At 46.4% G+C, this 25,922-nt stretch overlaps 1 protein-coding gene across 4 annotated transcripts in view; it reads right to left on the bottom strand.

Annotated features, from left to right (window-relative positions):
- The window catches only part of DEUP1 (deuterosome assembly protein 1), a 688,113-nt gene that overhangs the window by 419,775 nt on the left and 242,416 nt on the right, over positions 1 to 25,922 (bottom strand). For 2 of the 4 annotated variants that reach the window (XM_069639298.1, XM_069639300.1), the window contains exons 2-3: positions 20,893 to 20,961; positions 6,451 to 6,601 (exon numbers count right to left, since the gene is read on the bottom strand). In XM_069639298.1, the coding sequence (XP_069495399.1) occupies positions 6,451 to 6,601; positions 20,893 to 20,961 (220 nt within the window). Of the gene's footprint in view, positions 1 to 6,450; positions 6,602 to 20,892; positions 20,962 to 25,659; positions 25,748 to 25,922 lie in introns of those variants that run through there. The other 2 variants (XM_069639301.1, XM_069639299.1) reach the window with 2 other exon arrangements.

The raw sequence follows: 25,922 nt of genomic DNA on the forward strand, positions 1-25,922 counted from the left end.
GGGGCACATAGGTTGACAGTATGCAAATGCGCAACATGAGACAGAGGCGCTGGCCCAGTAATAACAGCTGATGCAAATAAAGCATTAGTTATGACAAAGTCGGAGTTGATAATAGACGAGGCGTCTGAATATGTGTTATGGATGTTACACAGGCGTTTGTCATGTTTAACTTCGACAGGCATGGTGCATGTAATAGCAGCATTGCTAGGCTTTGTTTGTCCAATGTGTTTGTAGGCTGGAGGCGGCGGGACGGAAGAAGACAGCTGTATGGAGACTCTATCGTGGCTATCTTGGTATGGTGAGTCTTGATGGAAGGAGTTAGGAAGTGTTAGGGCTAACGAGGATCCAAAAGCGCTCACAGGCGCCCAGTTCAACGGAGCATGTGAGATGGAACAGGTAGGCACATGGGCGCATAAAAGGTGGCGGTTTGCATGTCAGAGGGTGGAGGGGCAGGCAAGTGGACAGTGTCATGGGTGTAGGCCTCAGAAGTAGGGGGATGGAGAGCTGGTGCTCGTGGGACGGTAGAGGAGCATGGGCGGCACAGCACCCGGATCGGAGCCTGCCTGACCCTGGGGGAGGCAGAAGGAGTAAGGGAATCTAGCTCCCAACCGTAAGTTAAGGTGGAAAGGGATCAGTGAGTAGGAGGGTGGAGGGGTCGGAGGGGTATACGAGCGGAGTCACAATTTCCGAGCTCGGCATGGTGCAGGGGTTTGGGATGAAACTGCTTCCGAACCATGATTTACAACGGGAAATCTGGCCATGCTTGAGGCAAAAGCCTTACCTTGCTGGAACGTGCGTGGGATGCCGTTTCACAGCGACAAGCAGCGGAGAGCTGCTGAGAGGGAGCTGGGCCTTCTCTCTCGGCCTTCGCTCTGTGGCTTGGCCTCACAACGTGCCTCCACTTCATTTAAAGTAGGAGGGGAGGGCCGGCGGTGGTGTGGTGGGAAATCAGGTTGCTGGGAGCAGTTCTGTTTACCAGTTGCCGATGTATTTCTTGTCAAGCCCTCCTGTGCTTTGTGGATCGGCGGATCAGCTGGCAGGAGGACCAGCTGATGGTTCCCTCACAGCGCAGCTGCTGAGAGGGAGCTGGGCCTTTTCTCACGGCCTTCGCCCTGCGGCTTCGCTTCGTGGCGCGCCTCCCCTCCATTTAAAGCAGGAGGGGAGGGCCGGCGGAGGTGTGGTGGCAAATCAGGTCGCTGGGAGCAGTTTTGTTTACCGGTTGCCACGGTAACAGTGGTGGCGGCCATCTTATCATCGGTAGTGGCCTCGTGGGGTGTAATGGGCGCCGTATTTCTTCTCACGCACTCCTGTGCTTTGTGGATCAGCTAATCGGCGGATCAGCTGGCAGGAAGACCAGCTGATGGTTCCCTCGCAGCGGAGCTGCTGTGTGGGAACTGGGCCTTTTCTCTCAGCCTTCACTCTGCGGTTACGACTTGAGAAGCTCTCCACATCTAGGCCCACGAGAATGGCCTACACCAACTTGATCTCCACTCCCAAAACCAGGAGAGTGCATGCAGGCGGCACTAGCTTCCCCACCATGGCTGCATCATACTGGAATGCTCTTCCCTCGCACCTCAGGATGATTGACTCCCACCTGGCCTTCCGCAAAGCCATTAAAACTAGCCTATTTGTCTGACTGGATAACATGTCTTTTATGCAATAATTGTACTCATTTTTAAGCTTGCTTGTCACTCGTGCGTTATTGCTGTAACATGTTGTGTAACCAAGAACGTATCCCATTGTAACCCTAATCAAACTTGCGTACATCTTCATGTAAAAGCGCCTCAATGCCTTCAGGCTGTAGTGCGCTCTACAAATACAAATAAATAAATAAAATAAATAAACAAGTTTGTAATTGATGGCGGTGGGGGAAGGAACATGGACCCAATTATTGAATGCAATATATGTTTTTTTTTATAGGGGTACAAAGTGCATAAACCAATCAGCTTTGCATTGTATAAATGTTCTAACCATAGGGGCGTGCCTTTGACAGACCCTCCAGAATATTGCGGCATGAAATTGAAAATTTTGCGGCACACAAATGCGTTTTTTACAGCATTTTTTATTGTTGAAAAATACATAATTTACCATCCTTTTTAGCCTAAAAACAAAAACTTGAACAGTAAAGAGTATTGCACATTGAAACAGGAACGTTTGAGGTGAACTGAGGAACTTTTAACAAACCTACAAATAGTATTTTAGTTTTCACTAGAATCATCTGGCCACGCTCTGTAGGACAGCCACGTTGAGTCACTACAGCCTAACATTTTGGATTGTGGTTGGGGAGGCGGAGGGGGGCTATAGCCTGATCAGCTCCATGGAAATGGTGCTGCGCCACTGCTTCCAGCAGACTTGTGGAAAGCAAATAAACAGAGGGGCTTGAATTCAAAGGTGTAACCCTGGTTGAAGCCCCTCGGTTTGCTTTTTCGCTCGTCCTATGACCCCAGGAGAGAGGGGGGAACAACTCTACACTTCTACATGGAAGGAAGCCATGAGGCCCAAGACACAGGGGCAATGCAGTGGCAGTAACTGCAAGAGCCCATAATACCAAGCCAAAAAATGAACTCTCTTGGGGGCGTCATCATTCCTTGGTTATGCCACCCACACGTGGTGAATGAATACACCCACAAACAGAAATGAAACATCAGAACACTACCGAGGGTCAAGTACCTACAAATTAAAGTGGGGGGATACATCAACAAATGCAATGGCATGTGACGTCACCATAGCATAGCAAGGTGAAATATGCATATTTCATTAAATTGGCTTTGCATAACCACCAAAACTGCACAGGACGAATGGCATTTGCCTTTCATAAAAACAAAACCCAATTTAGTGCATAATTGGTGTCATACAGCCCAGCCTTGATTCAAGGCTGGGCTGCATGATACCAATTGTAAAGCAATTTGAAACAAATACAGCTACGAGTGTCCACATTTGGTATCATGCAGCCCAGCCTTGAATCAAGGCTGGGCTGCATGATACCAATTGTAGACGCTCGTAGCTTTATTCGTATCAAATTGTTGATACCAATTGTAAAGCAATTTGAAACGAATACAGCTACGAGCGTCTACAATTGGTATCATGCAGCCCAGCCTTGAATCAAGGCTGGGCTGCATGATACCAATTGTAGACGCTCGAAGCTGTATTCGTTTCAAATTGCTTTACAATTGGTATCATGCAGCCCATGATATCCATTGTAGATGCTTGTAGCTCTAGCTACGAGCATCAGAAAGCATTAAGTTTATGCTTTCTGGCGCTCGACAGGAAGTAGTCAGTGGCCTGTTTGGTTGCTCTTGCCTTAGTTGGAGGCAGATGGGTGGACAGGCCAGTGCTTACCTGGCTATGCTTCACCAACTGTCAGCTCGGCAGGGCAGGCACTCACTAATGGGCCTGGAAGGGGCCTGGGGACACAGCCAAATGCTGTGCATCTCCCAGGCCTGCTTGATCCTCCTCCAATCCCGGGACAGCAACGCGAGCGAAGATCCGGAGGTGTTAACCCTCAAGCTGCTGCAATCAGCAGCCTGATGTGTTCGCTCTGAATCATGAAATGAGCGCGAAAAAATACACACTAAGCTAACGTGTCGTTTTCGCACTCATTTATTGATTTATAGCGGAAATTGCGGGAAATGGCAAATTTTGCGATTTTATTTGCAAATCGCAAAATCGCCATAAGATGGATGGTCTGCTTTGACAGTGCCTTTTCATGCAGTTCTGTTCCGCGATTTGTTTGAATTTGCTGTCCAAGCTGCATTTGGGGCCCTGAATAAAACTGCATTACTTCTTGCACCGGCGTACACTGCTTTTTGACTACTTTTCAAATTGTTTGGTGAGTTTTATGAGGCAACCCCCGACACAAAGGCATGATGGACTGTGTCGGAAGCAGAGGAAAGATCAAGGAGGATGAGGACAGAAGGAAGGCTAGAGTCAAGTTTAGTGAGCAAGTCTTCGTGTGTGTTCAGGAGAGCAGTTTATGTTTTGACTCTGGCTGCTCTGAAGCCAGACTGATGGTCATGGAGACAACCAGCAGATTCAGTGTGGAGAGTAGGCTGGGAGATGGCCAGCTTTTCCAATAATTTGCCCAAGAAAGGAGTGATAGAGATTGGGCGGTAGTTTGCCAGACAGGAAGGATCGGCGGAAGGTTTCCTCAGCATTGGGTGCACTAGGGAGTTCTTAAGGGGGGGGGGGAGTTCCAGTGGCAAAAGAGTGATTGCAGAAATCGGCCAAGGCTGGAGCAAGGGTGTCCATGTGGTCCTTGATGGTTCTGGAGGAGCAGGGGATGGCACTTTCATAGATCGGACTGGTCTAGAAATGTCATTGAGAGTGATCACAGAAAAGGAGGAGAAAGGAGCATGGGAGGGACAGGCAGCCAGTCGGGGCCAGGAGGGGTAGAGGGAGAGAAACCCACTAAGGGAAAGGTGGGTACCTTTAGTGTGGTTCAGCACTTCTTTCAGGGGATAGCATTTACACAGGCTGCCCTCTAGCATAGTTTCAAACCTATGGACACACTTTGTATCTATGTTCTGACAACAGTTCTGTAAGAAATAGTGTATGAAAGTGTATCTCTACTCCAGCATTCGTCCTCATTCAGATAGCCAGACTGAAAGAGAGTACAAAGCACTAGAATAATATCTGTTTTGCTTCCTCAGACCAGGTAGTAGTTGGGTGGATTTGGTCTGGCTGGCAGAATTCTGCTATAACAACACTGTAAAGGATTCCACTTCAATGTCCCTTTATCTTAGCAACTTGGGATATCAGCCAAGATTTCTGAGATAGAAAATTGTTGGAGAAGGTGTAAAATTTAATGTAGAAGAACGATTGAAGCAAAAGTGGGAAAATCTGGGTAAAGCTAGCTTGGAAATGCAAATAACAAAGGAGAAATATACAATAATTGCAGATAGGGACCACCACAAGGAACCCAATTATGAAGTGGGGGCTGATGTATGGACCAAAAACAGAAGTACGGGAACACTGGAGGGAACCAAGACTGACCTTTCTCTGAGGAGAACATATGGTCAGTACCAACATCTTCTTCTGTGATGGGTATTTAGCAGAGGCCTGCCAAACCCTTTGTGCAAGCAAGCCTCTTTGGTACAGAGACAGTTAATTTTAATCAGCATTGCAACCAATTGTGATCGAGGGTGACTAGAACGACAGAGCTGGCTTACATTTTGCACGGGGAAAGGCTTCCATTCGGCATGGGGAAAGAATGTACACATTATGGGGCTCATTACGGGATATTACGGGTGCCGGCAACAGCAGTAAGTTCCCATTCTATAGTAGTAACGTTGCCAGTGATTGCAGCAATTATTTGCCAGTAGGGGCCTGCACCACCGGCAGGTCAGGCCTTCGAGTGGATCAGACCCCTACTGGCAAACTCATAGTGTGCCAGTCCGGTAAAAATGCCAGCATCAGTATTATCTGCATTCATTCCAGCATTTGTACCGGAATGGGACACTCCTAATGAACCCCATTATCTCTGAGTGGTCCTTGGAATTCAATAATTACTAGTGTCACAAGCGTTTGATCCTTACACCCAAACTCTCAGGCTGTCGAAATTACTACATATGGCCCAACGTTAGAAACATTTTAATTTTAGAGAGTGTTCTGATAAATGAAATGAGCACCAAGCCCAGTGTGCTTTATGTACTCAGTAATTCAATCGTACAACACATTTACCAGAGATTTATCTGTTAAATATGAAGAACTGTGGTCAAGCTTATGTCCCCAAGAGTCTCCTGATTTTATGCAAAGCAGGATGGTACAATCACTGGTGTTATTTGACGTCCTTTTCTTTCTCATAAAGTTATTTTATGGAAGAGGTACAATGGGAGTGTACCAGACAGTCTGTTTTGGAATGTGATTTGCACAGTAGGATAATTGTGCCTTTCTTATTATAACTAAAATATCTACTTAAAGTGCTCATTAGAAATAAACATTCTAACATTTTAAAGCGAGGCAGATTACAATGTTAGCACAATGAAAGAATTTCCCTTTCTTGAATTTTGCAATTTTGCAAAAAACACATCTGCCCCCACTGCCCCTCAAAATATCTGTTCTTTGTCCTTTGATCACGCAGCTATCTGCAACGGCTGGGGTGACTTTAGCAAACGTGTACCTGACAACGCGTCTCTTACCAACAAAGAGACAGGTAGATAGAAAGAGTGATGGAGTGCCAGAGAAAGAAAGAATGCAGAGAGAGTGAGAGAGCTAGGTCAGCATAGGACACGCTGGGTACAGCTAGTACATACACACGCAAGCACAAACACATGCGTTCAGTAGGCGTTTTCTCTTCTGCCTACTGAAATTATGTGTTTCTCATGTGCTTGTCATTTCTAGAGATACCCATTCAGTTTAATAGAAATTTAGAAATGTGGTGCATCACATTGCCTTGCTGTTATCGCTCTGTACGTTCAGCGCCGAGTGCTTTATCGAGGATGTTTTTTTTACCTCTGCGCTTTTTTGCTCGATCTCTTGGTCCCGTATTTGCAGCATTGCCTCAAGCGCTCTTGATTTCCTCTCCCATTCGCTTTTGCTATTTTGTACCATGATGTCAATTTGGTGCATAAGTCCCTGAAGCTCAGTTTCACAGGTGGTATTCCTAAAACAAATATATTTTTGCATTAGAAAGCTCGAAACATGGAATGCTACAACATACCCACTTCCAACAGTCCTTACATGGTGTCAAGCTTATTTCATGATGACTGTATCAAGATCAAATGATATTTCATTTAGAAAAAATATTGTTTCATGTTTTAATGTATGAAAACAAAAGCAGCAATATCACAGTGGCCTGGTATCATTTTTAGTTTTAGCTATTAGGTGGTGGTGAAAGCGCTACCTTTAAGCCGAAACTATTGTCATTAAAATAAGAGCTTTAACATTAGAGCTTCAAATAGGGGTTTTGAATGAGGGTCTGTAACTGTAATGCTTTCCATGCAGATGACATATGAGGATGGATTTGTGTTGTTTGGCTATGTGTCCCATCCATTTAACGCCCATTTCTAAGTGAAATCTATAGGATTTTCCTCCCATTCCGACCCATCTCATCCCAAACCACACCCCTTTTTGCACACTTTGCCTGCATTTGTATTCTGTGCTGAATGTGTCAGCCATTTTTACTTCCATGTAACGGCCGCCATGTGTTAATGTTATTAATAAGCTATTTGACTTCTTCGATGCTTTTAAAAAATATGTACTAAATATTTTAATTTATGTGATATATTTTTAAATATTTTGTATGCAAAATAAACAACTTACTGGTATAAATATGTTTTGTTGCAAAATGGCTCTAAAAATGCACATGTACTTAATCGTGGGTGTTGGTCTAGTCAAGTGTGTTGAAATGAGAGCAGTACCTGATTGGTTGCCAGTATGTTAGAGAGATGTCAGTATGATGTGATTGGCTCTAGAGCATTTGCTTTTTTCAACAAGTCAGCCATTTTCTTTCACCTGGTTTGCAGCCGAGCAGGGCTCTATGGGCATTACTGTAAGGTGAAATTGCTGGTTTAGAAATGTATATTGTTTAATAAGGGGTGTCCTGGAAATCAACACACAGGTCTCTGAGGGGAGCTGCATGAGTGCATACACTGCACAGCGAAAACACTGTGCGACCGCAACGGCTGCCTTAATTAGCACAACAATAAGTGGCAGGAGGCAATGCGTAGTGCCGGACACAGAGCCTCCCCGGTGATATAGGCTTTGCGGCGGCAGCCCACTGCGTTAGAGCTCCCCAGGGCAGGGGAAAGGGTGAGGGCTGAGAAAATAGGGGTCAGTGCTTGCAGGGCCCCTGGGAGTCCCACAGCGCCGCCCCATTGTGTCACTGTGACACATAGTGTGCTCTTTGTCGCGGTATGTGACCTGCGGGCCCGGCATCCGGTACTATCAGTATCCACTCCGTGGCTCAGGCCACCGGCCGCGGCACTGAGCCCCTGTCTCTGGTCCAAGAGCCGCTGACAGTTGAGACTGGGTTGATGAGACCTGATATGGCATCTGCACTGCCTGCGGGGCTTGGCAGGCCTGTCATCACACGCGGCAAAAGGAAGCTCCTTGCCTGTAGGCATGCCTGCACGGCCATCAGGATCGCATATGGAACCAGCACAAGCAGATTCGAGTGCCCATTCCAAGCCGGCTGCATGCACTGGAATGCAGTTCGGTGCAGCCTCGTTTTTTATACCAGTGACGGTTTATAGTCATAATATCGAAAAAATAATTTCGAATTACAAAAATGTCGAATGCAAAAATGTCGAAAACACATACATATAATAGAAAAAGTCATTAATTCGAAAATAAAATGTCGAAAAAAAAATCGAAAAACCAATGTTAAAATAACTATGTAAAATGTCACACATACTAACGTTTTTTATTGGGGGGGGGGTCCCCCCCACAAACCCCCATCCCAAACCCCTACCCCAACCCCCCCTCCAACCCCATCCCCCCCAACATCCCCCATGGATATACCTTTAATTTTTTTAAAAAAATATTTAATTAAACATTAATTAAATAATTAATTATTAAAAAACACCATCCCAAACCCCTACCCCAACCCCCCCTCCTCCACATCCCCCCACCCACCATGGATATACCTTTAACCATTTAAAAAAAATATGTTTTATAAACTATAATTAATTAATTATTTATTTAAACATTAATTCGAAAAAAAATCGAAAAAAATTCGACATTTTTGTAATTCGACATTTTTATTTTCGATTAAATATTTTCGACATTTTGACTTTTGAAATTATTGTATTCGACATTATGACTGGACACCACCAGTGACATTTGAAATGTGGCTTTAAAAATGAGATAAATGTGTTTTGGTTTTCTCGTCTCTGTTCCAACAAAGGGCTAACAATTACTACATTATTTGACTAAATTGGCATTCAGTTCCATTTTATTGACAAGACATTTATAATAAATAATTATAAAGGTGCACGTTTCCAGGTTATTCCCATCTTCCTGTATGTTCTGCGTGTGACTAAGTTTCCACCCCAGAGACTGCAGATGACCGGTTATTGGACGTTCTGGGTATCCAGCTCTAAATTACAGTCAGAAACCGCACAAGCCCAGATTCACCATGTCCTGGCTGTCCAGCCCTTGGCTTGAGCAGAGAACACAATCTCAATTTGTGAGCAGTGTCTGTGGCTTGTGCAGCTGACTCTCTTTAGTGGCAGTAACGGCAGAGGCCCAGATTCGCTATGTCCTGGCTGTAGAGCCCTTGGCTTCAGCAGAGAGAACAAAGGCTCACTTTCTGTGTGCAGTGTGTGTGCCATGTGCACCTGACTCACCTTAGTGGCAGAAACAGAACACGTCCAGATTATCTATCTCTTGGCTGTCCAGCCTCTGGCTTCAGCAGAGATAATACAGACTAACTTTCTGTGTGCGGTGTGTAGCATGTACAGCTGACATCCCTTAGTAGCTGAAACCTCAGCCTCAAGATTCTTTTTCTTGGCCGAAATAGCACAAGCCCTTTTTAGTTTGGCTTATTAGGTGGCGCTAAGACGTCACCTATAAGCTGAAACTATTGTATTGTAGTGCATCTAGGAGAAAGCTGGGATCTGAGATGGAATGTACGGCTTGTGGATTTTGTTTGGTTATTTACCTACCTTTCGCTGCCCAAGGCTTTGCTAATCCATATGGACATTCCCAGCCATTATCTCCCCGCTCCACCTCCCGCCCACAACTCATCCTCCTAAGATCTCCTTGAGCTAGCATTATCAAGCAGTAATATCAGTCTTTGTGTGGCCAACTGGCTGCAAGACCCATTTCAAAGCAGTCTTCTGCGAGTTAATGGTTTAATTGCAGTTGTAAATGCGTTGCTTTTGCAATAAAAACATGTCTTAACCAAGTGTACCTTCAGCCACTTGATTGATAAGTAGTACACATAGACTTGCACTGAAGTCCTATTAAAAACAAGAATTGGCAAGTGTTTGGGTATTAGATAAGCATTTGTCTAGCCAATGTTATCAGATGACCATGCACTCGCATACCTTTTCAGCAGTTACCATCTTATGACCAAGTGGTAACATTATGGCAACGCCTGGTAAATGTCTACCCCATGCTCACACAAAAGCCAAAAATGTTGGCTTTGCCAATGCTTGTTTAAGATCGAATCCATTGGGCACTCAGATGGGCTAATTAGAGAAGTGGGTAATCCTCAATGTCGGAATTTAGAAGGTTACAGCTTATCCATTACCCAGGGGCGCTTTGGTCAGTGGCAGTTTCAAAGTAAATATCACTGAAGAATCACATAATGTCTCATACTGTAAATAATATAAGGACTGCCAATCAGTGACACAACACAATCAGTGCTTTACGTGCAATAGGAAATGGGGGGTACTCTGGTAAGTGGGTGTGCCCCAATTGTGCTTGGCTTGCCCTGAAGGAGGGGCAGGGAATTGACAAGTGCCATGTGCCCTAAACAAACAATAAATACTGAGTCCCAGCAAACATGTGCTTTGTGCCACCCAGCATAGTCTGAGGTGGTCTTGTTTGCACCCAGTCTGAATATTGTGAATAAAACTCCCTCTGGGTTAGTTGCAAAATAAACCGCTGTATGTAAATAAATCCTTTTCTGACTTGGGATATAAGTAGTTCAATCAGCAAGTAAATCAGTTTCATTCTGAAATAAATGAGCCAGACCCAGTGTTCATTTAGGGTTTCAGCTCCTCTGCTGTCTGCTTGTTCAGTGATAATCGGTAGCTATTAGCCCAGTGCAAGGAGGAGCTAAAGGTATGCTAATATTCACTAGGGAGGCACCAGTCTTCTGGAACTAAAGGCTGTGCCACTTCATATGTGCTACAAAGATAGACCTCAAGATGTTAAGTTATTCCTGACCTCATCAGCCAGCCCTGAAATCACCCAGGAGAGCGTCCGTGTAAAAGGGGAAGAGGACAGCAGCACCAATGCAAACTACTTGGTGCTTTGCATAAAACCAAAGAGCATTGTGGGAATGTAAGAACAAACACACATGTTTTTTATATGACTTATCTGTGACAGTGATTCAAGCCTGAAACCCTTCAGTCAACATAAAAGAAATAAGCAGAAGGGGCCGGCCAGTGTGCATTATGATAATACCCTACCAATAAGGTGACACCAAACTATTTTTACATTTAGAACATTATCCATTGTGAATCAGGTGACTGAGGAAGGTGAAGATGCGAGAGGCGTAGCGGAGTAGGCTCAACAAGGGGGGAGGGAAAGGGGTAAGCAGTAGACACTGAAGAATATGTGTATTTTTCTGAAACGTTTGAGACATGTACTGCAAAGTTTGGTTGTGTGTTGTTTGTTTGTAATAAAACCAATAAAATTGTTTTAAAAAAAATCCATTGGGAATCAGGTGCCGGCTGTCCTTTATTAACAGGCAAACAGCTTCCCGTACACATTTCTTTCCTGGTGTCCAGAATCTCGTGTCCCTACCACACTCAAATGAGGGCTCATGATTAAAGCCAAGCCACACAGTACCCCAGCTCAAGGAGAGTTTTTGGAGGCTGCTGGGGCTATGCCCCAAATAGTCAAGGCCCACTTAAAGCCCTGGCCATATCACACCAAACAAAGCATGGCAGTGACTTGAAGAATCGATAATGAAACTGCTGCCCCCATTAACGAAAGAATGCTGGGGTCTGTCGTGCTGACACAAACTCCACTTGTGTGCAACTACACAGTAGAGAGCACAATACATCATCATGAAATAGTGTGCACAAAACTCTGGGGTATGCGGCAGGCCTTGCTGACCTTGAAGTGGGAACAGAAGTGTTGTGTTGGGGGACACACAAATAAATATGCAGTAGAATTTGAGCCTCATTATGAGTTAGGCAGTAATTCCACAGTAAATCTGCAGAAAATGAATTACTGTTACTGCCACTTGGTCAGGTGGAATTTCCGCACATTTACAAGTGGTGGTAGCAGTGTAATTGCCGATTTATTTTGGGTCCTTTTATTGCGGAATTACTGCAGCGGAATTGCCGCCATGGCAATTCCGCCAATCCTACCGATTGTTTGGCGTTCAGTGGGAAGATTTACCTCCAGGATTTTACTGGAGGTAAATCCTCCACTCAATGCCAAAACTCATAATTTGGCGTAGTGGGAAAATTGGCAGTAACTGAGTTATCGCCAATTTTACCACTTAATGCCCAATGGGTAATGAGGCCCCTAGCTCTGAGATTGAGAACAATTATTTATCTGAACCATAATGCTCTCAATCAGCTGTAAGATATATACAAAGTTTCTTGTAATTTGTCCGTCGTGTTAAGTGCATGAGTCCGCACATCTCTCTCTGTGCATGCCTTCAGGAGCGTGTGTGCAGGAAGTCGCCTGTGGTGGCGCGAGCTACCTCTACAATCTGATTGGCCACCCAGGTACCACGCTAGAATTCTCATTTTATATGGATTAAAGGACCCTCTACCATACGTTAGAAGAGTGGTATCCACACTTTTTTTAACGAGTACCCCTTCAGTAAAAATATCATTTTTGGCTGGGACAACCCGATATGTAGCAGACTAACTGCTATTGTCTATAGTATTGGATTTAATTAAAGAGAAACAGTGCTAAATTTAGTAGACCTGATCGTCCCATCCATCGCGTGTCTCATGCTCCACTGCTCCCACATGACTGATGTCAGAGTCCCTGAAAGTGGGGGAGGAAACATGCCCTGAAGCTCTCTGGGTTGTACTTTGTGAATGTATAAGGTCCACCTGAAGCATCGAATCAAGCAGTGTGAAGTTAGATTTTCCCTTTCAGAAAATCGTTTAAATTGCACAAGTGAAAAGACTAGCATTGCTTCTAAATAAAAGATGTGTGTGGATCTTGAAAGAGGCCATGTGCGACTTCTATAAATAGAAAAATAAATGCAACATGTAAGCAAGCATTTTTGTAAGGAGGCACATTTTTCTGATTATTTCACACTGATTTGCTGCTTGCATGTAACAATGAAAATTACCTAAGCTATTAGCAGAGGGAGTCTTGATTCTATTAAAGACTCAGAGGTAAGCATTATGCTTATACTTCTTTTTCATCCAGCAGCTTTAAAATCTTAAGTACACATTTTATAAACAACTCTCAAACACTTTTCCAACCAAATCTTTCTTTTTTAAACCGAACTAGAAACTTGTTCAGGAAAAACCCTTTCCCATGAGTCCTTTCCTGTCCCAGTAGTTTCTTCTGCAAGTTCTATGTCATATCCTGCCTGAAACCAAACTAACAATCCACACGACTGAAACGAACGGCCCCGAACGGCCAACTAAACCTCCCCACTGTGTATCAGCGTGCCGAAAAATCTCGCCCCTAATGCGGGTGTCATATCGTCTCACACTCCTTTAATGCAGACTCAAAGGGCCTCATTACGACGTTCGTGGAACGGGTTAACGGGCTGCGCTAATGGAGGCGGACCCGTTGAACCCGTTCTGCGAAATTACGAGGTCCCCTCGCGGGACCCGGTAAAGACGCTTGGTAAAACCAGGCGTTGTTACTGGGTCCCACGAGGGGAAGAGGGAGCTAACAACGGGCCGGTCGTAATCGTCCCGTTGTTAGCTCCCTCTCCCATTCCCATTGAGCCCTATGGGGGCTCAAATGGGAATGGGGAAGGTCCGGGCCCGGGTTCCCAGAGGGAGAAATTACCAGGCCCTCCGAACTCAGAAGGGCCCGGTAATTCCCCATTCTGGGAACCCGGTAAAGGAGCCCGATTTGGTGGCAGCCATGGAGCTAATAGCTCCATGGCTGCCGCCAAACTCGTAATGAGGCCCAAAGTGTCTTCTGGTCATCCAGAACAGAGAACGTAACATTAGGGTGGGAAAATACACTGGCAAATGCATCGCGCCTGCGACATATCCCACCTGCACCTACTAACTGCGCTCTCCGCCTCCTTTGCGAATTCAATCGGGTGGGATAATGCTTACCTCTGTATCTTTAATAGAATCAAGACTTCATCTAATAATCACTTGGGTAATCTTCATTCTTTGTCATGACCGGAGGCTCACATTATGCTTAGCTCACTACTGTCGCAGCCAACTCTGACACTGGCTTAAAATCAAAGGTTGGGAATGTGGAGTCGCTTAACCAGTCAGCGGCCATGAGAATGTCCTGTAATGGAACGCCCACTGCAAATGCTTCAGACGCCATGGCTCCTCTAACTGAATGCGCCCCAAACACTGAAATGTCTATTCCAGCCAATGCTAATATCGCTCTCGCCCATCTGCCGATGGTAGCCACTGCTACTGCTTAGAAGGGCCTCCTATGCGCAATTAGCACCTGTGATACGCCTAGCGGCCTTACTCGCACTGATACTCTCTCGTAGACTTTGATGCATTGCGCTATATACAGCTCTGCATTGTTTGGAAAGTATGGATACAAGATAACGTCAGTGTCCTTTAGTCCACCTGGCTATGCTAAATGATGTGCTGTCTGGTAGCAAATCTTTCTGTCGATCTCTAGCGTCGGACACTCTTCTTCATGGGACCAGGCACAGCAACATGGCTAGTTTACCTGGCATTTGCTTGCATGATAACAGGTCATTGTCTGGCCATCACAGGAACAAGTCCAACACCTTGTTCACACCCCAAAATGTGGTGTATTTAGCAGCCGGAGGCTTAACCGTCTGACTACGGCCGGATGTTCCCCACTGGGGTACCAGCCACCAGGTTGTGGCCGGTTCATATGGCAGACCTATACACCCCTATCGTCCTAAACGCCTTTCCACCCTGTTATAGAGAAGCTAAGAAATGTAACACTTGAACTAAAGAAGCTGAAACGGGATAAATACTCTGTTGCTCGCACCAGGCCTCCCACCGCTGCCATGCACTGTCATAGCTCCTGCGAGTGGAGGGCCCAGGGCTCTCTGCTAAAGAGAGCAGCCTTTTCTGAATCCCTGGCATGTTCCACCGTCGCTCGAAACTGAGCATGCCAGCAGCCAGAAGCTCTGCGTCTAAATTAGAGGATAAGGTCGCCCCTCCAGATCAGATGGCAGGTCATCTCGTAATGGTATCCTCCTCAGGAAATCTGAGGAAAGTTCTATCAGTACTGGAAACCATGCTTGTGACCTCCATTTGGGCTTCATCACTACTGCCTCCCCTTTCTCCCTGCAGATCTTCGCTAGGGTCCTGGCCATCATGATAAATGTGGGAAAGACATAGTGTGTCAGACCGTTCCAATCTTGGAGAAATGCATCCATGCCCAGCCTTCCTGGTTCCAGTCTCCAATGGAAGTACCTGCGCAGTTGTGCATTCAGGTGAGACGGCAAGAGATCCATATGGACAGGACCCCAGAGCTCTTGTATCCTCGGGAAAGTATCCTTGTGTAGTCTCAAGTCCTTTAGGTAGCGCGTGTTGCAATCCGCTACTACATTCTGCACTCCTGGCAAGTACTCTGCCGTGATGGAGACTTGGTTGCTCAGGCAATAGTGCCAGAAGTCTTTTGCCAGTTCCGCTTGCATCCAGGATCTGGTTCCCTCCACATGACTGATGTAGCGGACTCCTATGTTGTCCATAAGAAAGAGGATGCAACATCTTGCCCAGTCCTGCATGAGTGCCTTTACTGCAAAAGAGCCGGCAAGCAAATCTAGGCAATTGATGTCCAGGGCTAACTCTTCCTGCGACCATCTTCCGCCCATCTCCAGTTGGCCGTACCTTGATATGATATGGCATTTATATACCTTCCACCCCAGCCTGACCTGCTTGCGTCTGACTCTATTAACAGGTCTGGAGCGTCGCCGAATGGTGCGGCCGTTCCATGCCTCCATGTTATGGAGCCACCACCTTAGCTCTGCCAAGGCTTCCCTCTTGCAGGTGTCTAATCTTTAACCCCTGAAGAGCCCTGTAGTTTAAAGGTCCCGGGAAGATCGCTTGTATCGAAGATGCCAGCAGACTCACTACTCTGGCTAGATTCTGAAGCAATATAACCTTCTTCCGTATCACCCCCCTCAGCTCTTTCTTGATCGCTCTGAGTTTGGGAGCTGGAAGTTCTAGCATTGCCTTGGCAGTGTCCACGACGAACCCTAGGAACTCCATGCATTTGCTGGGGACTTGCTCCAGCATAAGAGCTGTGTCCTGAACTAGGAAGAGAATGCCGTCTAGATATACTATCATCCTCGCGCCCCTCTCCACTATTGCTGTAGCTTCTGGTCTCAAGAGTTTGGTAAAGGCCCAATGAGCTGAAGACAGCCCAAAAGGCATGCACCTGAATTGCCAGGTTAGTCCCTTCCAGAGAAATCTTAAGAAGGGGCTGCACTCTTCTGCTACTGGCATGGTGAGATAGGCATCCTTGAGGTCCAATTGCACTAGCCAGTCTCCTTCCCTGGGAATGTCTCTGAGATGGATCCCTTCCATCTTGAAATGGCAGTATACGAGCCAGCTGTTAAGGCTCTTTAGATTAATCACTGGTCTCACTGTTGAATCAGGAACCTAGTGCTGTAAAACTCCCCCTTGTAGGGGAGACCTCTCTCTATAGCTCTCTTCAGTCTTAGTTGCTCCAACTCAATTTCTAATAACTGCGCCTCTGCTTGTGAGGAATGTACTAGCCACGGATGCTGCGCTTGCAGTGAGGAACCCACAAATTCTAGCCTGAACCCTGCTACTGTCTGAAAGACCCAGGCATCTCCAGACAGCTTGCACCAATTGTCTAAATGCTGTCGAGTTCTCCCTCCCACTGGGGGTATACATGTGGAACTGTGCTCAGTTGTTCCTGCGCCTTGGTGTCAATAGGCAGCTCTGCCCCTGCGGCCTCTGAACCCTCTTCCGTGGGATGGGAAGAAGGTGTCCTACTGCCTTGTTTCCCAATATTGGGCTTTAGGCCCTGGAGGTCGTATCTGCGCATGGAAGCGACCGGTCGCTCGACCTGTGCAGCGACCGGTCGCTCGACCTGTGCAGCGACCGGGGCTCAACCTTTGCAGCGACCGGTCGCTCAACCTCTGTAGCAACTGACCCCTGCAAAAACTTGGTCTGGAAACATCTTCCTTATGGAGGATTGTTTTTTGTTCTTTGGCGTTGTTCACACAAATTACGGAATAATGTCCTGAGACTAACTATCAAATGTTGAAATGTCAATAAGCAAATATCAAAATTAAACAATTACATGGAGGATTGTGCCTTTTTGAGTGCTGTGAATGTTCCCACAAATTTGTTCATCTCTTTTGCAAATGTCACTCTGAATAGGAGGCCTTGTGCAGTCTCGCCTGCTTCATAGGTGGTTAAATCTCCTAATTTACTGTCAATTTTGAGCAACATGCTCCTCCTTGTCTCTGAAGATAAAGCGCAGTTTGTGTTTCCCAATATGCACACAGCTCTTTGCGCGTAGTTTGCGAGTGTCTGTGCGTCGATAGACTCTCCTGTGTCCCTTGATCTATGCCCCACCCGCACTACAAGCCACGCTGATAGCAGACATAACGCCACTGCTTACGATGGACACGGCAGACATCCTGATCATGGGAGGAGATTTCAACGACGTAATGGATAACGTTCAAGATCGCACACACCTGCGCAGTAGAGATCCAAATCGCCGGACTAACCTAGCCAGCTTTGTAGAAGCCTTTGGAATCAGAGACGTGTGGCGGGATCTCCACCCGGAAGGCAGGAAATTCTCCTACCACTCTGGGGTACATGCGTCCTTGTCACGCCTGGACTATTTTTTCATACCGGCATCAATAATCCATACAGCGACACAGGCAGAATACCTCCCAAGAGGCATCTCGGATCACTTCCCCCTGCTCATGTCCATTGCAACATACAAACCACTCCCACCTCCAGTATGGAGATTGAACAATTACCATCTGGGATCCCCGGAACTGGTAGAGCGACTACAGAACGCTAGCACAACATACTTCGAATTGAATGAAGGTACTGTGGACTCCCCCATCACTCTGTGGGAAGCTTACAAAACTGTGATTCGTGGAGAAATTATCTCCTGGACCTCGGCACAAAAGAAAGCACACTTGTAATCGACAAGGGAAGCAGAAGCAACTGTCAGATCAGCGGAGGAAACGCATCTAATCCAGGACAACCCTGGCACGAATAGAGCCCTGATCCTAGCTCAGAAAAAACTGCAGAATATCGCTCTGGACAATGCTAAAGAGGCACACGGAGCGATGAGAGCCAGAATTTACAAAACAGGAGATAAAGCTGGGAAGATGCTAGCGTGGCTTGAGCGAAGGGACGAGGGCCACAATCAAGTGAGAGCGATCAGAACACAAAACGCTGAAATAAAGTCAACAGATGCAGACATCGCGGAGGAATTTGCTAAATATTATGAGAAGTTATACAGCGCACCTCAGCTCCCCACCGAAACCTCTGTGCTGGAAAGGATCGTCCTTCCGTCTCTCACTGAAGAACAAACAGCAATGCTGGAAGTGGAAATCACAGAGGACGAGATAGTGGCAGCTATGATGCTCCTACAATCTGGAAAGACACCTGGTCCGAACGGCTTCCCCATTGAAACTTGGAAGAAGATAGGCGGAACTGAAGTGGCCCCACATTTACTTAAATTGTATTTACGTGCCCGAGACGAAGGCAGCTTACCAGCAGACTTAAGGAAGGCGACAATAATTGTCTTACCCAAAGCAGACAAACCTCCGGACGACTGCGGCTCCTATCGGCCAATATCTCTGATTAACAGCGAAACAAAGGTACTGGCGAAGCTGTTAGCCACACGACTACAACAGGTCATAACATCCCTAATACACCCAGATCAATGTGGCTTTATGCCTGGTAGATCCACGAGAATGAACATACGCAAGCTACACCTGGCCATTGAGCGTGCCCGGACACTGGATGCCCCTGTGGGAGTACTCGCAGTGGACTTTGAGAAGGCCTTCGACTCGGTCCACTGGGAGGCGCTCTGGGCGATCATGCGCAAGATGAGGATTGGCGAACGCTTCATCACCTGGGTCCAACTGCTATATGAGGCACCGATGGCAGAGGTGAAGGTGAATGGCTGGACATCGCAATCCTTTACACTAGAAAAGGGGACGCGACAAGGCTGTCCACTATAGGCCCTCCTTTTCGCTCTGGCCATGGAACCACTGGTCCAATGGCTACGAGAGACGCAAACTTGGGATGGCATCCCTGGAGGAACAGAATGGGAAGACAGAGTCTCCCTATATGCGGACGACCTACTGATATACTTCCAGCACCCTAAAACAGCATGCCCAGTAGTAACAAAGCTACTACAGGAATACGGAACATTCAGTGGCCTGAGGGTGAACCGATCTAAATCTACATTGTTCGCTTTGAATCATCTTGGAAACGAGGCCCCTGAGCCCTGCCCATACAAAGTCGCGCATGAACAGTTCCGATATCTGGGTGTCCAGATCACAAGAAATCTCGACGACTACACATTGAACAACCTACAACCTATTACGGACAGGTTCACAAGGGATGTGCAACATTGGAAGTCCCTACCCTTGACCCTTTTAAATCCACCGGAATACCACCAAACGGAATTACTGTTACTGCCACTTGGTCCGGTGGATTTACCACCGGATTACAAGTGGTGGTAGGTGGTATTAGTCCCCATTTATTAGAGTCCATGGGGGTCCATGGGGATTTCAGCAGAATTACCGCTGGCGGTAATTCCACCGATGTTGCCGATTTATTATAGTAAAGTGGAAAAGTTGAATACTCCACTTCACTGCAAAATTTGTTGTACGGTGGTGTGGTAATTCAGCGGTAACTGAGTTACCACTCCATTACCGCCTATTTTTACCACACTGTCGTACTCATAATGACCCTCGTTGTGTGGAGCTGCATTACAGTGTGAGGTCCAGACATTGGATATAGAAATTCATCAAAAAGCACACATGGAAAAAACATTTAAATTAAAAACTGTTAAAATGGTCTAAGCACATAGGCAAACCAAGTGAATGTAATTGTGTCGCAGTCTTAAGCTCTAAGAATATTAAAACTACACAGACAGACACTATGTAAAGAGTATCAGCAGCACAAGTAGCATGTGGTACCAGTTGTACTAATGCTTTGCATTTTGCACCGATATTACCAGCACTGCTGAGATTAGCACACCTGACTAGCAGTGAAAGCTGCACTTCACCATCGGGGGTGGGTGGGTTTGCCCCTAAGGCTAACCTGCCCCAGTCCATACAAACCACATAGAACACAGAGGATCTGATTTACAGAAGTCTTTTATAATGGCACAATCCAACCAGGCCCAGAGAGTTTCAAATCAGCAGGGGTACTTCAGACCTGCATACTTCCAACACCACAGGTTTGCACATCTGCCTTCCTGCTTTCCGACTAACGCACCAGGCCCTCCTTTCTTACAGAGCCATGGCAGCGAAGCCAACATTATTGGCAAAAGTGCGCTCTATAAGACCACTTTACATTACATGGCATTCCATGGCAGGGGGAAAGGAGTGCATTGATGGCGGAGCTCTAAGGTCCCCAGCTCTGCTGTAACTCGCTCACAGCAGACGTCACTCAGTCTGCAGCAGTCCTCCCAGCAGTGGACTGGGAACAAAAAGAGGACCTGGAATTAATGCTCAAAGTGGCCCTATATTGCACATGTTCAGCTAACCCAACCCTTTTCCTATGGGGACATTTGGAAATCAAATAGGTTACCACACAAAAGAGGCCCAGGGCGCAGAGGCCTACTGCGATATCTCCAGAGTCCCCTATAGGCCAGCCCACCACTAAGTCCTTCCCTACCCTGCTGTCCCGGTTGTTTGGCCCTTGCACGCCTGCAGCTTTCGGAAGTTCCCACACTAGTACTCCACACTGGAGCCGTGCCTCGTGTTGGGAGAAATGAACTACCTATAGCGTATACCTTCCCCCTTTCCCTTTTATTGATGGCATCCACCTGGGGGCGGAGGGGTGCTCCACTTTCCAAAAAAACATATAAACCCACAAATAAACAAACTCTACGCCGCCTACGTTTCACTCGCATCCAATCACTTACCTCATATCAAAATACTCTTCAAAGCTGTTCATGTGTTGCCCCATATCGGTGTTTTTCTTTCTCTCAGTTCTGTCATAAAGGGAGAAGACAAAATGGGAATCCTAAATGCCCAGTGGAATACACCTCTGTTTTTAACATGTGGAATAGTAAAACAGACAACCGTATGACGTGGGTTTGGCCCACTGTGACATGCTGCGCGTGATAACTTAGACTTACAGGGCTGTTATCTTACATGATTGTAACCCAAGACACACGGGTCAAATTACAGAAACTTTTCACCCGTGCAAATACTTATTCATTACATTTATGTAAGCCCAGACCCGAGGTTATCACAGCTTTTGTACAGAATATAGACAGGTGCAGAAACTCAGGAAGAAAAGAAGGCAGGGAATGCGGACCAGCTAGTTATATTTTTAAACAGCCAGGGTTTCACACGTTTTCTAAAAGAGAGGTAGGAACGTTTGTTTCTGATGCTGGGGGAGGAGGTGAGCTTACCCCTCCTGCTCTTTTACTGTTAAATCTGGGGGTGGACAGCGTGATGCTGGTAGGGGATCGTAGCTGCCGCAGATGTTTTTTTTTGGTCAATTCTGTTGTTCAAATAAAGGGGCTTCTTAATAAATGCATCTAATAGTAAGAGTCTTGAATTCGATGCAGGCTTTGATGGGAAGCCAGTGGATGTCTCCTCTGGAGGCTGAGATGTGATCAGAGCGACGCAATCCATGGGCAGCTCCAAGGGCTTTGTTTTTGGGAGTTGTAATTTGGCAACGTTTTTCTTGGAGGTACCCATGAGGAGGATCTTGCAGTAGTCGAGTTTGCTGTTTATAATGGCTTGTGCCAATGTGAGGGAGTTCTCTGGAGAGGAATTGTCTGCTTAGTGAGATAAGCTTGGCGGGATAGGCAGTTGAGGAGGCTATGGCTTTGATGAGATTGGTCATGGAGAGTTCAGCATCTAGGTGGATTCCTAGGGTTTTGACATGTTTAGAAACAGGTATGGTTAGCAGATTTGTTTTGGCGTAGTTTAGGCAAAGGTTGTGGGTGGCCACCCAGTATTGGATGATCTAATATAACTTATTGATGGCAGTAGTATCCTCTGTGTAGATGCCAAAGATTGGGATGACGAATTGGGTGTCATCAGCAACGTTAGCATAGCTGATGCTAAGGGAGTCAAGCAGTTCGAATAATGGCTTGGTGTATGTGTTATAAAGTTTCAGGGAGAGACAGGAGCCTTGGGGCACTCCAAGGGGAACAACAATAGGATCAGCTGCAGAGTCAACAATGAATATCCTAAAGGAGCGTTCACTGAGGAAGGACTTGATCCATTCAGTGGCTTCTAGGGAGAATGGAAGTTAGGTTGGAGTTGTTGATACAGAGTATCATGATCCATTAAGTCAAAGGCTTCGGAAAGGTCTAGCAGGAATAGGATGGCCAAGTTACCTGAATCACAAATAGTGTCTAATTGAATTTTAAGGTCTAACAGGGCAGTTTCTATGCTATGTTTGGGGCAGACGCCTGATTTTCTGGCACCTAAGCGGTGGTATTTTTCAAGGCATAGTTGTACTTGGTAGTAGGCTATACAATCCAGGATTTTGAGGAGGAAGGGTACCGGGGAAATGCAGCAATAATTGGTAGGGAGAGTGGGGTCGAGTGATGGTTTCTTGAGGATTGGTGAGATCCAAGCAGCTTTGAGGTTGGGTGGGACTGTGTTGGTCGCAAAGGAGGCATTGATGAAATCTGTAATGACTGGGGTCAGTGTCGTGGCACAGAGTTTGACAATGTGGGCAGGGCCCATGTCACCCTTGCAGTTGGTGGGTTTGAGGGTCAGGATGGTTTCAAGTACCTTAGCCTGAGTGACTTGGGTGAAGTGGAAGGGTAGGGAGAGGTGGTTAGTGATAATGGGTGGCAGTGTTGAGGCTTTTAGGTAAGGGCTGGTCCTCGAGTTGTGTCCTTTTCATAGTAATTTTGTCTCTGAAGGTGACAATTTAATTGGCAAGAGTGGTTTGGATGGTGGTGCACCGTGCTTTTTCTGAGTGGACAGGGTTCTCTAACTCTTTGAGGATTGCAAGGAGTTCTTTGGCATTGGAACTGGCGTTGGAGATGCAGTAATTGTAAGCGTTAGCTTTACTAGTGATAAGGGCTTGTTTGTAGGTTTTGGCCATGGTGGAGAGGTTATACAGGTTGTCGGAAGAAGGGTGGTTCTTCCAAAGGTGTTCAAAAGATCTTTTACGTCTACGGAGGGTGACAAGCTCATCTGTCAACCAAAGGTTGGCTGATTTGCCTGGTCTGGGTGTTATAGATTTGAGTAGGCCGTGCAGGACCCTGGCAGAGCGAGGCTCTGGTGGTAGAGGTCAGAGAGACTTTGGAGATCATTTCCTACAGGGACCTCGGGGGTAAGTAGTGATTGTAGTATGGGCCCAAGTGTCAGTTCAGTACGTTTGCAGATATTGTGGATCAGAATGGGCGTGGTGGAGTGGGCTGGGGAGATCACAGGGTGAGGGAGAAGGATGTTAAACTCTATCATGGAGTGATCCGACCAAGGTTCCGGGTTTATAGTAAGTATGTCAAGGGGTGCATTGGTGGAAAGTATCAAGTCGAGGATGCGCCCTGTCATGGGTGAGCTGGGAAACGGAGATATTCATTTCGGCCAGAGCATTGGCAAGGGAAAAGGCTTTAGCATTGGACGGGTCATTGAAGCCCAGATTAACGTCTCCTAGAATAATGAATTTGGTAGTAGGTTTGATGAATGGGGTAATTAGCAGTGGTAGGTCAAGCGCTGGATGACTTTGGGAGTTTGGTTGTCGTTAAAGGAGTGCATTAGCACTATGGGAGAGTTTGCACTAGTGCAAAAAACATTAGGGCCATATTAGAAAACCTTTGCACGACAAGGGCAATACAGAATGGTATTGCTGTGGTGCAACCATGCATTGAAAGTGCATGTTTTTCGCACTAAGACAATTTTAGCCCTAAAGCTTATACAATGCAAAAGTGCCCTTGTCCTGGTGCAAATGTTTTCTAATATGGCCCCAATATTTTTTGCACAAGGGAAAGCTTTGCCATAGTGCTTTATTGCGATGCATCTTTGTACCTCCATTGGTGCAAAGTTTCTGCAATCTGGCCCATGATTTCTTGAGTCCTTGGATTCTTAAGCAGTCTCATAAATAATGACCCTGGTGATCTCAGAGGGCCAATTCTGTCCTGTGCTTTTTCTCTGAGAAAACACACCTGTCCCAACATGAATATTTCTAGCGAGGCGGTGAATGAAAGGGGTGACCAAGCATTGCCCCGAAGCATTGCCGTTAACTTGTGTATTTAACGCTTTGGTGGGCAGACTGATTTTGCTTACTGGAAGACCCTATGGGGTAAAAGCACCTTAAGATGGCTGAATGGAAACATTTTGGCACTCTAACATAGCTTACATACATTAACGTCCTACATTTCAAAAGCAAAACGCAATTTAGGGTGCATTTCATTCCTTGATGTTAACCTCACTTGCGATGTTGGGACCCATGAATAGGACAAACGTAAGGAAAAGTGCTGACAGCGAAGCCATGAGAACATGAGGGAGCAGGCAAGAGATTATATTAAACCTCATTACTTGGTCACAATCGATTTAATCCCAGACTCTTACATCATTGCGCATTCAGATTTCTAAAGAAATATAAAACAATGGAATGGAATCCTACACAGCGGCTGTGCCAGTGGGTGGAAAATGTTGGCATTATCCATCCCACCCTGTCAATGTTTCTTACATCTCATGTTGCCAGAGAATATGCGGGAGGGGTATGACACGTGTCTGCAATTAGTTTATGGTGTTCCTGTACAGAGTGCAAAAGTGGACAAGGCCTTGCAGCTCAGGCCCCCTTTTGGAAGTGGGATCAAGGCTGATGTGCATTTGTTTGCCACCTTTCTATATGGGCGCAGGTGGGATCATTGCATGGTAATAATAAGCGTCCCGTTAGCATTCTCAGTGGCTATGCATGGTTGGGCGATGCATATCCATCAAGCACTTTTTTCCCCCATGGGCGTACTTTTGGAACTATATTCATTGCACAACGTCAGCTCGTACCTGACTCCTAAAGACTGACACATTTGATAGCATGTTAGATGGGGGCGGGGGTGGACATTTCATAGAATGATCAGATGTATAATACGACCTTAGCATTTTGTTTTAGGTTTATCGAGCATCATTTTATTATAAACTACACATTCCTGCACTGCCTGTTGAAATACCCAGACTTAAATTGATAAAAGATAAATCTTGTTACACCAAATGATTCAGAGGCATTTTTATAAACTGAACTGCCACCGTGTTTTTTAAAGCATTCCCTTTTTTCCGTTTCCATTATGTTTCAGTGGAAGAAATTTATATTTAACAATTGCATAAGAAATTAAAAATTCTCAATATCCAACTTGTCGTTGCCTTCACACATTACAGAAGTTTGGAAGTGAGGAAGGAAAGCAAGAAAGCAAGAAAGCAAGAAAGAAAGAAAGAATCACACTCTGCTCCACTGCTGTACATCTGCTTACAGTGGCACTGCCTATTATCTTGTCCTGCTGCCCTGGCATGTGCTGTTGGGGTGCCCCACTCTCCCTACCGCAGCTCCCATGCCCGACCTATGGGCAAGTCTGCAGGCTGGCAGCCGATGATGAAACTGTGCCTGCAGTCCCTAGCAGTGTCCTCCCACCACAGAGATCCCCTGCCCGTCTTCCCTTGCGCTCCCCTGGGCACGGCTGTAGTCCCGGGGGGGGGGGGCGATGTGTGCCACTCACCTGCTCTGTCCGTCTCTCCACGTGCTGCTGGCGCTCTCCGGTCCGCCCGTCCTGTCCTGTGCTTGTGCGGCAGGTAGGGGCTGGGGTTGTGCGCGCCGCTTCTCCCGCCGGCCCGAGTCCCGCCCTCCTCAGTGAACTCCCGCCAGTCAGAGCAGCGCGCCGCTCACGGGCCCCAGGCGTGGCCCACTCGTTACCAGAGCAACGGGAGTAGGTGGCCACACCGAAAACAGCCGCCCCTGTATGCTCTATGGGTGACAGGAATC

This window comes from Ambystoma mexicanum, chromosome 7q (genome assembly GCF_040938575.1).
Source record: "Ambystoma mexicanum isolate Mex_15411 chromosome 7q, UKY_AmexF1_1, whole genome shotgun sequence".
Classification (NCBI taxonomy): Eukaryota; Metazoa; Chordata; class Amphibia; order Caudata; family Ambystomatidae; genus Ambystoma; species Ambystoma mexicanum.